This window comes from Sinocyclocheilus grahami, unplaced genomic scaffold (genome assembly GCF_001515645.1).
Source record: "Sinocyclocheilus grahami isolate Dianchi unplaced genomic scaffold, SAMN03320097.WGS_v1.1 scaffold987.1, whole genome shotgun sequence".
Classification (NCBI taxonomy): domain Eukaryota; kingdom Metazoa; phylum Chordata; class Actinopteri; order Cypriniformes; family Cyprinidae; genus Sinocyclocheilus; species Sinocyclocheilus grahami.
The window spans coordinates 229,922-244,673 of record NW_015506166.1 but is presented as its reverse complement, the minus strand read 5'-3'; the positions used below and the strand labels follow the sequence as shown (position 1 = coordinate 244,673).

Sequence of the window (14,752 nt, the reverse complement as noted above, 5' to 3'; positions counted from 1 at the left end):
TATATATATATATATATATATATATATATATATATGTTTTTTTCTTCCCTGTATGTTAATAGGCCTGCAGGGTTTCCATTTGCACCCAGAGAAATTCATTGTAGCCTATAACTTATAGGCTAATTGCAGGGATTTAAAAAGTACTCAACATTATACTTGAGTGAAAGTACAGATACTGAGTGAAAATTTTACTTTAAAAGCAAAAACATACAACTTTAAATTGTACTCAAGTATGAAAAAATAGAAGTAACCTAAAAAATAAAAATAAGAGAGGATATTCTTGTTTTATCATATTGAATAATCTTACAAAGGTTTAATTAGATAGATAGAAAGGTTTGGTAAAGGGAAAAAACTAAATGGACACAACATCAATTAATATGCAGCACAGTAGAACACAAAAAATACAGCCCTTAAAGAGATACGCCATCCTTTACACTCTCATGCCATCCCACATGTACATGCCGTATAAGACTCTCTTCAGAAAGACTTTTGGAAAATAATCCATCTTTCTGCATATGTGTACAGGACGCCCAAAGAAGATGCGTCTAAAACTATACAAAATGAACACAACAGCAAGCCATAAAACCCCAGTTGATGAATCAATGTCGTCTTAAAGGGTTAGTTCACCCAAAAATGAAAATTAGCCTGTGTTTTACTCACCCTCGAAGCATCCTAGGTGTATGTGACTTTCAACACTTTTTTCTCACTTCTGCTGACTGGTGGTAGTCTGGTACGCAGAGGATCTTCAGGCGGATGACCTAAGACTTATGAGTTGTGCGCTTGTCGGTCAGTAGCAAAGGTTTCCTTACTTTAGCAAAGGAAAACCAGTCTCCTCTTGGCTTATATAGAAATCCTCCAACATTTTTCTTTACAAATCCTCGCTTTGTGCTTCTAATTTGTGAACTGCATTTTGTTTTGTTCTCTCTCGCGTTAGTTACTAATCACGCAACGCCGGAACGCCTTCAGCATATAGCAGAATACCGGAAGTGTTTATTACGTTTGAAATATGGATATTTTTCTGACAAAAACGCATGGATTCACTACAGGAGGCCTTTATCCCCCCCCCCCCCCCCCCAATACTGACTTTTAAAGTAACATTTTGTGCTTTCTATTCAACAATAATTGAACTTTTTTTATTGTTTATTTGGGGCATTAAAGGTTATTTTCTGAAATATTGGTATGTGACTGATTTTCATTCATTACTTTAATTAATAGGCAAATCATGTAATTATTTAGATTAAAAAATAATTAATTGACAGCCCCTATTGTTACTCAGAATATAATTATAATACCACTTATCCACTTTCCATCATCCAATATTTTTGGAGATTTGCAACATTTAATAAATACAAAGCGATCATGGCCAAAATATTAACTGTATTTAAAATCTCATTATTGATTTTATTTGCATTCAATCTTGTGCATTCAGCTAATATTTTGCACAGACAGCTAACGGTTGTATCAAATTAGACAAAAATAATTAATTAAACTGGCTTAAAAAAAATTGAAGCCAGACATTTCCCTGATGAAAGTTATAAGTGAAGCTGAAACTCACCTGATTACTGTGTAAAAGAAAAGAAAATGCAAAACTGTAACGAGTACTTCTGTAATAAAGTTGGAATACAATTCTAAGGAGTATATAGTACTGTTTTTTCTTCTGAAATGTAATCAAGTAAAAGTCCAAAGTAGTCAGTTTAAATTGCACTTGCGTGAAGAACAAATCCCCCAAAACAATACTTAGGTACAGTAATCAAGTAAAATGTAAAAATATCGAAAACATCTTTAAAATTCTAGAGGTTTTACACCTGCTGAATGAAAAAAAGAAACCAAAATAAAACAAAACCTAAAAAGTCTACAGTTTATTGTTTACTTTCTTCTTGGACTTAAAAGCAAAAGAAAAAAAGTCAACTGACTGATATTTTGTTCTGCAGAACATAATGAAACTGTCCCAAAAATAAATAATATTTCTTCTAGTTCATCGTTAGAAATCTGCATCAAGAGTGAATTCACAGTCCATCACATTTGACATCACTCCAAGTCGCTGGTATTCAGCCACTCGCTTCTCGAAGAAATTAGTTTTTCCCTCCAATGAAATTGACTCCATGAAGTCGAAAGGGTTTTCTGACTTGTAAACCTTTTGAGACAGAATTTAAAAAGCACTGTTATATAAATATAAAGATTATCAGACAAAAATCATAATACAATCCCGATAAAATACTGACTTTGGGCAATCCTACGTCTGTTAGCAGCCGATCAGCCACAAACTCAATGTATTGCTTCATGAGAGAGCAGTTCATCCCGATTAAATTGACGGGTAAGGCTTCTGTGAGAAACTCCTACAGAAAAACAAGCAAATACAAATGCAGTTACGCTCATGCCTGAAATAATTCATTCTGCAGCACTAGAGCAAAGTATAACATACCTGCTCAATGGTCACAGCTTTTGTGATGATGTCTTTCACTCTGTCAGCAGAAGGTTTCTTCACCAAGTAGCTGTACACTAGACATGCGAAATTACAGTGCAGACCCTGTGAAGTTTCAATAATCAATAACAGCCTTGATTAGATTTTCAGTGGGACTTCTTATTATCTCTATATTTTTTATCATGGACACAGATAACAAATCTCAATCAAAACATGATCTGAACATCTTAAAGATGTAAATATCTTAAAGATTTCACCTCATCTCTGCTGATGAGTTCATTGGAGTAGGTGAGTCCGGGCATCAGGCCTCTTTTCTTCAACCAGTAGATGGCAGCAAATGATCCAGAGAAGAAGATGCCTTCCACTGCTGCAAATGCTACTAATCGCTCTCCTAAAACCAAATAGATAAATATATATACACACTGCAGTTGGTCACGTGTAATAATCAATATTTTATGCTCATTTTAGGAGAAAATAAAAAAGTATTTTTTCACACACCAAAAGTTGAGTTTGTGTCAGAGATCCACTGTAAGGCCCAGTCTGCTTTTCGCCTTACACAAGGCATGGTGTGAATTGCATTAAACAAAAAGTCCCTTTAAGAAAAAGTTTAATTGGTGGGTTTTTGTTAAATGTGAGCCAAAATCATCACAATTAAAAGAACCAAAGACTTAAACTACTTCAGTCTGTGTGCATTGAATTTATTTAATACACGAGTTTCACAATTGGAGTTGAATTACTGAAATAAATGAACTTTTCCACGACATTCTAATTTATTGAGATGCACCTGTATATAATATAAATATATATTGTTAATAATACATTATAATATATTGTTTATTGTATTGATGTTTTGTTTAATGTCACTATGTATTATTGTTTAGAACGCATATGTTACAATTTGAATCCAAGATGTTCACAAGTAGAGCAATCATTAACTTTTTCTCTTATGTGTACAAGACTTTTTTTGTGGTTAGAAAAAAAAATTCTTGCAAAGTTTGCTCATAAACTACATAAGGAAAATGTTAGCATAAACTGCTGAACTGAATCTCGCACCTGTCACCTGTGTAAAAGCACTTTAAAAGCTATAACTGACTTTGTTATAGTAAAGAAATACACTGTTCACCCATTTTACCTCTCTTTTAGATCCCTTATGTAGGTGTTGATAAGCATGCTGTACATTTCGGAGTGCACATTCTCTATGAGGATCTGAAAGCCGTAGAAGGAGCGAGCTTCTGGGATCTGCACCTCTTGACTGAACCGCTGCACCTGTGACAAGTAAAGACATTATGTTTGGAAATAACTTCTTGATCTATTCAGTCTGAAATTTTACATTGGTTTCCATAATCTTAATGAAGGTTAGGAGATGCACTTGCCAGGTTCTCATTGACGATCCCATCACTTGCTGCAAAGAAAGCAAGTACATGGGATATGAAGTGTTTCTCTTCAGACTTCAGGCTGTCCCAGTGAACCAAGTCCTTTGATAAATCCACCTAAACAAACCATTGAAATGTTTAGCAATTTCGCATTCAGTAGAGATAAAGACAAATACTATTTTTGATAAAATTTTCTTAAATGAATAGTTCAGCAAAACTGAAAATTCACCCACGTTATTTCAAAAGTGGGTTTCTTACTTCCATGGACAGGTTTGGAACAAAATGAGGGTGAGTAAAGACCTGTTTACACCAAGAACAATAACGACACATAAGCATCCACACCAATGGACTAAAACCCGTTTATCACAAGGTCTGCTGCAGGTTGTCTGCTTTAAAAATTGGGTGGATTCTAATTGATTGTCAATGTTTTTATTGATCATCATTTGGAAAAAAATGTATACACTGAAAGCAATTCCAACAATATAGTTCCTCTGTTTCTTTATGGTTACAGTTGTGGTCTGGACTTCCATATTCTCACGGAATTAGAACTATTATTAAAACTTTAAAGTTAAAATTATCATTAAGGCCAGTTCACACCAAGAACGTTAAAAGCATCCACACCAATGTACAATAACGTTATGTTTATTATAAACGCAAGCACGTTGCAGTTTTGTTGTCTGCAACTTCATGCTCATGCTATTTAAAGTCGAGTGGATTCTGATTGGCTGTCAATGTTTTACCAACTGGAAAAATATCGTTCTGAAAGCCATTCCAACGACATCGTTCTTTTGTGTTGTATTTGTGGCATGGACGTCCCTACTGAAATAAACAAGCACACATACACACCATACGAGGTGCAGGTCAGGAGACACCAAAGTTGAAGACATACGACCTCTTTACGTCTGCATATACATCTGCAAGACATGTTTTTAAAGCCGAGAACACACTTAACACGACTGTCAGGCCGATAATGAATGGAATTTGGTATTGACAGCTGATCGTCCCCAGTCGGACTCTGAAAATCCTGGAGACTGACAGATGACAGAATACCACCCAAAAACATCCAGAAAAAAACACATTATATAAAGGTTAGAAATTGATTTGCATATGTAAGATGTCCATTTAGTCAGATGTTTGATGATTTCCAGATCAAGCGATCTTTAACATCTTGCAGACTTACATGTGCTATGTGATATCTATATTAGCTTCGTATGCTGTCTGTCACAAGCTCCGTCTGGTCGATTCGGATTGGCTGTCAATGTTTTTATCGTTTATCAGCTGGAAAAAAATTGCTCTGTTCTCATAAGAGTGAGAACAATCACAACTTTATAGTTATAGCTCTCTTTGAACGGGCCTTTAAATGATAACAGAATGTTTGGGTGAATTTAATACCACCAGTGCCCTATGGGGGTAGAATCGTTGCATAATTCCAAATAAATACATTATGATCCACAAATAAATGTAAAGAGATTAACAAAAATAAATGTATTGATAAATAAATAGAATGAGATCCACAAATAAATCTTAGAGTTTCACAAACAAGAATTAAATTCACACAAAAAATAAAATGAGATTTGCAAATAAAAAAACATATTCACAGATATATTTTTATGTCACTAACACAACTTTGCCTGGCATTCATTTGTGAATCGCTTCCTGTGCATTTGTAGATCGCTGCATGCATTTGTGGATCATAAAGTATTTATTTGGAATTATGCAACGATTCTACCCCCATAGTGCCCTGGCATGGTGGTCGCACGTTGTGATTGTTTTGGAAGTACAACAGTTATTACAATACATTCAAGTATTTTCATCAGAGTTGGCAAAATTATCATCTTAATATTAAATTGATAAATAAATAAATAAATAATATCCACCTCCTCAACTGTCCAGAATGAAGCTTGAGCTTGTTTGTACATTTTCCAGATGTCAGGATACTGAATAGGGAAAATGACAAATCGCTTTGGGTTTTCTCTGAGAAGGGGTTCGTCTTCAACACTGTTTGTGTCAGCATCCTTGTGACCATTCTGCAGGAGAAACATAACAGTTAATAGAGGAATACGGGGTTTTAAAGACGTGTTAACTAATTCACTATTGATCACTGTTGTCTTCCTAGTCATCCGTTATGAGAGCGCGAGGGGAACAAACTGATGACTAATCTGTTTACGAAACATTTAAATGGACGGCTTTCATGTACATGTGATTTAAACAACAACACTGCAACCCTCAATTTCATTTACATATAACCCAGAAAATAAATATCAAAATCAGCTTTTGATTCACTTTATCCATACCTTAATGTTACAACTCATCTTTAATCCAAATATTGCTGTCGCTATCCGCAACACATAGCACTCTTTTTACCGACACTACTTTAGATTTCACGTTTACTTTAATTGTATTATCATAAATGCTATATATCGTTTTATTTCACTCCACGGCTACTTTACCTAATGCGCGAGGCTTTGTTATGAAAGCTCAGAGCCGCACACATAGCAAGGCAGGCAGATTCAGCATTTACTCGAAGGCCGCAAAATCACACTTAAATGCTTTAGAGTAAGTTTATTATTACCTGATATTCCATAATGTTCGCCGGAGTGTTGCTTATACCGGAGTCCATGGTTATAGTCGTCTTCGGTCAGCAGCGGTGAAGCTGCGATCTGTCATTGAGAATCAGCTCCTGAAGCAGTGCAGAACACGCGTCTAGCTCCTCCTACACTGTTACGCTATATAGCAATTAACCCTTTCGCTTCTCATGGCTTACAGAAAGCTAACATTATTAAGATATCCTCCTGAGAACAAGAAATAAAAAGCTTCTACAGAGGCAAAAACTCCATAGCTGGGTCTCAGGAGGATATGAAACCACCCTCAGCTAGTTCAAAATATATGTCATGTCAATGTTGCTTTGAGTATTCTAGTTTAATTTATTAAACTAAGCTTTCAAGGGTCTACATAAAGCACCTTGAGACAAAAAAAAACAAAAAACAACTCGATCGTATTTGCTCAGAAATGTATTAAATTAATATTTTAATTACTTTTACAAGCACAATTTTACAAGTCAAAAACAGACAACGGTCTATTAGTGGACTTAGACAAAAGGTATATTTCATTTCTAAGGGGTGTGATTTTATAAAACAGTGAGCCGTTATAATCACTTAGACACCATGCTAGACACACAAGTGGTTTAACATGAATTTGAAATATACAACATTTGAATTTTAGATTGAGAACTAGTGCCTTGCAGCATTTAATCTGATTGTGGTGAAACTTGTATTTTAGGTGTTACTTGAGGTAAATGTGATCTCTGTTGTCAGCAGATTCATAATACCAGGCAGTCTTTCTAGTTTTATAAAGCATACCATTAGAGGAAACATGAGACTAATTTACATCGACCTTCAACTGATAACCTGGCAGAATGTTTGAAATCTTTTGAAGGGACACTGTAAATTACAGCACACTCAACCATAGAGCACTATGAAATATATAACAACCTTTGGAAATACTGTCACGTGACGCACCACATGTAATGTGGAAACCATAATTTGGCATGAGGAGCACAGAGAAGCTCCCTACTCCTATAAAACCCATGAAAAGTGAGAACGAGAGAACAAGGACAGAATTGCTAAACCAATTTTCACTTGTTCACACACTATTTGTGCAGAATCTAAAATCTATCCTGATTTGAGACAAATGCTTCTTGTTGTACGGACAACTCATTTACAAGACTGTCAGTAGGTCATCTATATCTATATATGTATACACAATAAAATAAAATTAGTTGAACATTTATGTAAACGGTGTTTGATTAAGAAACCCAAGATTTGGGTGCCATCTCCACAGTTATCCATTTTGTTGCATACGTTATTCCATATTGGTTTTCTGTCATTCTTTTTTAGTGACAAGGAAAGTGAGCCTTTTGTAATTGTGAGAAACTGAGGTAACAATATCAATCAATTAGTTTTTGACCAAGTAATTTTTTCTCCCCCACCAAAACAAATATAATTTTCCACCCATGACAGTTGGAATGTTGACTCTGCAAGCTATTCACATGCCCAGTGGTTAGTGGACGGAGCTTGGCTCTTTTACAAGCCATACTGGACCAATGAGAGGTTTTTCATGGTATCATCAAGAGAAATTCCAGCCTCTTGCATCTCAAACCTAGCGGAAAACAACAAACAGCATGATATTAACTTTAACCCTTGTGCGGTGCTGAAAATCCTTTACCCAATTATGCTCTATTATCACCAAATCTTACATTCAATCTTTCGGTCAACATGTTTTCTTTCAACAAGCACAGGCTTTGTATTGATCGGAGCATATGCAACTCGGCTTTTGAGTGAAAAAAAGACTTTCGTGTTGATAATTTTGGCAATGTTCACTCAAAAGCTCAGATCAATGAGGCCTACGACCAATCAGTTCCAGATAAAAACTGATAAGCTGATAAAAAGATAGAATCCAGAACACAAAATAAAACAACAGTTAAACAACCTTTTATATTACAGAATCACTCTTTGTAATGGGCGAAATGAAAAAGGGAAGACAAAAACAGTCTGTGACAAGAACAAAAGGTCAAATGCAATGTGATCTTAATCACCAGTCATCTGTGGAGATGGTGTAATACACAGGTGGTTGGTCTGTGTCGCTGAGAGTTGCCGGACCCTCCTGACCGCTGGCCCCCATGTTGCTGAAAATGAGCCAGTCCCCAACAGCGAGCTCAGGGAGCAGGCAGTGCTCCACCACCTGGTCCAGTGGGTCACACGATGGACCCCACAGGCTGCTGGAAAACACGGGCTCATCTAGGGTGAGCGACAGCTGAGAAACAAAACAACGAGTTTAGAAATCTCAGGCAACTTATTCAAATATTGTTCATGTTCAGGTACATGTGTGTTATTTACCTTGTGGACAGATGGTGTGGTGATGACATTTCCAAACAACTTCCCCATGAAAGATCCATAAACACCATCGTTCATGTAATACACAAATTCTGGTTCATCGTCTGGGGTCAGCTCATCTGGAGTGCAAAAGACACAGTGAGAAAATAAGGCAGATGTATCTAATGCCATATATATCTCAAATATGATGGGGCTCACCATGAGTGCTGCTATGGAGATCCCGGTATACTGCTTTTTTGCCAATAACATTGACAGCCAGAGTGAAGGAGGAAAACACAAAGAAATTTCCCGGTTCAGCGATGACACTCACTCCAGACGCTGAGGGGAAATAGGCCTCCAGCAGGGGTCTGACGATCGAATTTACCTGATCAAACAGACATGAAAGAAAAGCTTTGAGTAAGTGGATGATATTCAAAAAAGAAAAACAAACGAGACTCATGCTTGCCGTACCTGTTTCAACTGAAACTCAGAACCACTGAATCCTCCACCAATATCCAGGATCTTCATGTCAAAGCCTAGTTCCTTCTGAAGAAGTAAGGAAGACTCAGCACTCCAATAGATACATGCAATTTACTAATAAATCTAAATTAAATTATAATGTTTGTACTACTACTCACCGCCATGTCAAAGATGCAGCGGGCGTCTGACAGTGCATGGGTGTATGCTTGGGCATCTCGGCATGATGCTGGTACCTGGAACCTGCAGAAAAAGTCCCACTTTCTAAAAACTCTAAACAAGACCAAGTGAGTCTCAGTAAATTAGTGGTGACCAAATCAGTTGACTTACGTGACTCCAACCACATTCACACTCAACTGCTTGGCCATCTCCAGAAGGTGTCTACAGCTCTTCAGGGAGCAACCAATGGTCACGCTTGCTTCCTCAACCTGTGCGTCAGTAGACACTTGAAGCAAAAGCCTGTTAAGACAAGAACAGTGCAGAAAGAGAATTACATAAATATATAATAAACACTTACTATAAATAAATGATATAATACAATATAAAATACATTTTAAATATGATATTTCACAATTCAAAGATAAAGACAAAAAATATATACTTTTTGAAATAAGTGCCTCATGCTAATTTTTTTTTGTTTACAGTAAAACAACATTTTAAAATATTATTATAAATTAAAACAACTGTTGTCTATTTTAATTTATTTTAAAATGTAATTTATTAATGTGATGCAAAGCAGCCTTTATTCCAGTCTTCAGTGTCACATGATCCTTCAGAAATCATTCTAATATGCTGATTTGAAACATTTCTTATTATCAATGTTGAAAACAATTGTCATTTGTAATGTGTCCTTGCTGAATAAAAGTATTAATTTCTTAAAGAAAATGTGGTCACACTTTAGTTTTGGGACCTATTCTCACTACTAACTATTAACTACGAATTTTGCCTCAGTAAACTCCTAATTTGCTGCTTATTAATAGTTAATAATGTAGTTGTTAAGGTTAGGTATGGTTTAGGATTAAGGGATCTAAAATATGGTCATTCAGAATAAGACATTAATACGTACTTTATAAGTACTAATAAATAACCAATATGCAAGTAATATGTATGCTAATAAGCAACTAGTTAATAGTGAGAATTGGTCCCTTAAACTAAAGTGTTACTGAAACTTTTACTGACTTTTGAATGTCATATAAATGCACATAGATACATACATAAACTTTGTTTTAATGTATATTATACATATATACAATATGTTTTAAGGACTTACTTGGCCTCAGGATGGGCACGGGCAATTTTGCGAAGCTCTGCCTCATTTTCACACACCAAATAGTTAATGCCGGTCTTGGCCGCGTGTTTAATGAGTGAAAGCTGCTTACAAACTCCAGACAGGATGATGTTCTCAGGAGGGACATCATGATTGAGTACCAATGTGGTTTCAGCCTGAAAGTATTAAGTGCATTTTTATAAGTTGGTGTGCCTTCAAAATATACATTTTGAGATCTTTCTAATATCTACAGGTAAGAATCAAATAAAATGTTACCTTATTTGCACAGACAAAACCAACGCCAAGAGCAGACAGGACTTCAATGACTACAGGGCTGCTGTTACAGCTGACTGGGTAGAAGGGTCGAACAAGAGGCACAGTGGTCTTCCACAGAACATGCTGTCGCATTAGGGCCCCAAGTTCGGCCACAACAAATGCATTCTTTTCAGCCTGACAAACAAAATCAGATCAATCAATGAAAAAGACAGAAACAACACCGCTGTGTTCCAATTGTTCACTAAAACAGATGTTCATAACACAGTCTGACATTTACTTGCAGACTGATTTTCTGAACTAACCAGATTTTGCTCATAGACATGGTTGTCGATGACATTGTCAAGGGTCGTTCCTCCCTCAAGTAGTTCAATGAAGTAGTTTGGTGCATCAACGAATCCTTTCATCTCAACCGTATTCCGCAAATACGACAATCATAGAGAGTTTACTGAGCCGCTGGGGTATTCTGGGTATGCAACAAACTGTTCAGGGGAACCCAAAACTTAGTAGTGTCATTTCAACAATGTGCATAACATACAAATAATGTTTTCACACAAAACTTTACGTCAAGGTGTACAACTACAACACCAACCCACATATTTCAAAACAGTGTGTTTTATGAGCAAACTTTGAACAGGAAGTTCAAAGTCATTGTAAGGCTATCGTTGATCTAAATTGGGTTTCTATGAAGCTAATAAATACAAGAGGCAGGGAAAATGAATCGCAATAACTAGAGATGGCATCACGAGTCCATCTTTAGAGATGACGACAACACACAGGCTTCAAGAATGTGGCCTACAGGCTTTTTTTTTTTTTTACTCGGACCCAATCAAGATAAATCCCTGTGGCTTTGAAGCACAATGGAGCATTTGATGGTATTACCAATGGATTTGTGCAGTATGAACGGGGGACAAAGGTGTTGCATATAAGCCACCAAGAGTGTTATGTAAAACCAAAAACAATCCACTACAGTTGGATGAGCGCAGACACAGATTTTGTGTGTAATTAAATAAATCATATTATTATGTAATTGTCTCTCAATGGTACTTCAGGAGGGATGTGTCTAATATTTATAGACTCACATGGACAACGTGGGAGATGGTCCTCTCCCGCTATCAACTAGGATCCCAAGGCGGCTCAGCGTTGAAGTCGAACTGCTCGCGGTAGAGGGCCTCCCCTAGGCCTTCTGGGTAGCGCTTATACACTCGCAGAGAGAGTGGGGAGCCCTGTGGAGTCACAAAAACAGGTGTATACATAAATATTTGATTTACAAGAGCAGCTGATGGATAAAGTAAACTTATATAACACAAATGTACCCAGGCAGGTTTGAACATTTCTGAAACAACTCTTGACTTAGACATAACCAGTTTTCTTAATACAGATGCATTATACATTTTCAGCATCGCTTTATTTGTAGGCTATGTTTTTATGAAGCGAGCGCTTATTTACTGCTGTACTTTGTACTTGACTAGTTAAATGGACCTGATGATCAGATACTCCGTGTTCTCATTTTTAAGCATTAAACAACACTGTCTTATCTGGATCTTCCCACATGTGATCAATAAATGAAGTAACTTGTTGAACATTTATCAGAGGTCATGGTGCTTGTTTCGTCATGTGGACACCACCTTAACCATATAAAGCCTTCTGTAGCATGTTATTTGACACATTAATTTCTAAGGCATCTAAATGATCAACATCATCAAATTTTGGCTGGAAAAACCTGTTGTACACAAACTACTACATACCTTGCGCCATCTAATTGATAGTTCATACTTTTTTAGCAAGTAAATGGTAACTTTTATATTGTTAGTAACGTCATAAGATGGACAATTAATGGACTAAAGCCAATTGATCACCTTTTAGAAAAATCATGTTAAAATGTGAATATCAAATATGATATATTTATATGATAAATATTATGTCATCTTTGTATTATATTGCATTATATTTTTCAATCATCTTACAAAGAAATTTTATTGAAAGGTACAGAGTGACAACTAATATTTATAACTCATAATTATAACTTTACGCAAGTAGTGTGTTATTATAAAGATTTACATTATAAGCTATCAGAATCTCATCTTAATGTTCTCACTATATCATAACACATGGGTCATAAAATCCTAATATATATTCAAAAAAATAAACAAATAAATACTTTTTGAAAAAATATAGATTTTGTCTAAAGGTTCAATAAAGTGTTATTGAACCTTTATTATTGTTATTGAAAAATATATATTTTCCCAGCTATTATTTCACATGTCAAACTTTACATTTATAGTTATTATGGTACAAGCATGAAAGTGACTTGTGTTGTGGTACGAGGTAATGTTTTACCAAAACAGATGTTTCTTAGGAAAACAAAATTGTGAACACAACTAACTAGTGTTAGCATAATAGATAATCTGATATCAGAACAGATTAAATAACCTGACAGGACATGTCGTAAGCGCCGGGGTTTGTCCACTGAATCAGCTCACTAACGGTTTAGCCAACTAAACCCGCGCCATGCTCCGACAACTAATGATTTATATAAATAAACACCTTTAATCCTCATAATTTGTGAGTTTGAAATCTATTTCTCGTTGTCCTTCACGGAGCACTGCCGTTGCCCGTATAACAAGCGCGACTACAACCAACCGCCATGTTGTCACGGCTAACGTTACTTCCAGCGGACGGCGGATTTTTCCGGGATGAAGACTAAAAATCACAACAAACGCGGTACTTACGTGAGATAACGGCCTGAATGATTTGGAAAATCGTCTTCTCTTTTTCGGCGGAATTTTTAAAGAGTGGTGGGGACACAAATAGAAGAAAGAAGAGAGGCTGTATGTGCCATATGCCTGTGCGAGGATAGCTCGGCGGAACACGAGAGCGCTGCTATCTGAGTGTGTGTCTCAGGAAGAAATGGTCGCTGCTGGAGGAAGGCGGGAGAAACGGTTGTTAGAGAACACGGGGCGGGGCCTAAAGTACTAAGGCGTGGCTTGTGAAGAGCTACGCAGCTACGTGACTGGACGTTCTGGGGAGGATTTCCAAGAAACGCCAGCCCACTCTCATTAATATTCATTAGCTCACCCTTTAGCTTAGTAGGATTCGGATAGCGGTGGGCGGGGACATCTGTACTCATGAGAGAATTATGTTCTTATAGCAAATTCCTTTTAGAGAAACACACTCATTTGAACATGTATGGGCCAACGTGGGCTCTGTTTATATTGCTTATACGCTGCTTGTACTTTCTGATACATGCTTCCCCCTCTTTGTCATTATATGGAAGTCATTGTTGTTAAATTTAGATCTATAGTATCTTTTGTTGTAGTATAATGTATATTGTTATACTATACAACCATACCAGCAGAACCAGTGAAACCATTACAAAATGGAGTTCTGTACATTTTTGTTAAACGTTTGATCATCATCAAACTTCAGTTGTATTCCTTCTGATTCATAATGAAGAAATCAACAATGCTGAGGTTCAAAGCTGTCATAACAAACCCTTACACAACGGTACATAAACATGCACAACACTGTAAGATGCAAGTGTTTTCATAGCCGTTTACTAGGTGAAAGGTCATATTTTATGCTTTCAGGTTCTAGTTTGTTTGCCAAGGAATTTCAGATAATTCCCTAAACAGACTAAAAAGCTTAATTTTCAGACAAATATCTTGTTAAAATGCACATGGCTACACTGAAGGTCTTGTTTTGATTCAGTGAATTGATGGCAAAACATGTTGCTCCATTTATATTTGAGATCCCTGACACTTTGTCTGCAAATCATGTTATTTACCGTAAATTATACATTTTTAATTGACTTGAATTTTGCATATCATCTGGTATCAGTTAAGTAGTAGCATAAATGTGAATCAGTTCATTATCATTGTCATGATGGCATTACTGGCAGATTACTGTGCTGCTGGAGACCACACAGTAACATTATATTGTATATGCTATATCGTATTTACACATTGTAACGACTAGTAACCGGTTTAATTTAGTGAATTCAGCAGTTAAGATAGTGAATCTCAGTAACATCTTTTCTACAACTGTTATTTTTTCAACTACTTTTGGG

At 36.2% G+C, this 14,752-nt stretch overlaps 2 protein-coding genes across 2 annotated transcripts; both read right to left on the bottom strand.

Annotated features, from left to right (window-relative positions):
• Positions 1–1,138: 1,138 nt before the first annotated feature.
• LOC107565196 (ribonucleoside-diphosphate reductase subunit M2 B-like) lies at positions 1,139–6,576 on the bottom strand. Its single transcript, XM_016250417.1, has 9 exons — positions 6,368–6,576; positions 5,673–5,822; positions 3,796–3,912; positions 3,555–3,688; positions 2,921–3,015; positions 2,680–2,813; positions 2,423–2,527; positions 2,223–2,336; positions 1,139–2,134 (listed from the first exon to the last, which is right to left on the bottom strand). Exons 1-9 carry the CDS (start codon positions 6,413–6,415, stop codon positions 1,982–1,984), a joined length of 1,050 nt encoding a protein of 349 aa, XP_016105903.1. The 5' UTR covers positions 6,416–6,576; the 3' UTR covers positions 1,139–1,981.
• Positions 6,577–6,788: 212 nt separating this feature from the next.
• azin1b (antizyme inhibitor 1b) lies at positions 6,789–13,618 on the bottom strand. Its single transcript, XM_016250416.1, has 12 exons — positions 13,416–13,618; positions 11,766–11,909; positions 10,989–11,165; positions 10,687–10,860; positions 10,414–10,586; positions 9,474–9,602; positions 9,305–9,386; positions 9,138–9,212; positions 8,886–9,051; positions 8,691–8,806; positions 8,390–8,607; positions 6,789–7,953 (listed from the first exon to the last, which is right to left on the bottom strand). Exons 3-12 carry the CDS (start codon positions 11,088–11,090, stop codon positions 7,878–7,880), a joined length of 1,311 nt encoding a protein of 436 aa, XP_016105902.1. The 5' UTR covers positions 11,091–11,165; positions 11,766–11,909; positions 13,416–13,618; the 3' UTR covers positions 6,789–7,877.
• Positions 13,619–14,752: the final 1,134 nt, after the last annotated feature.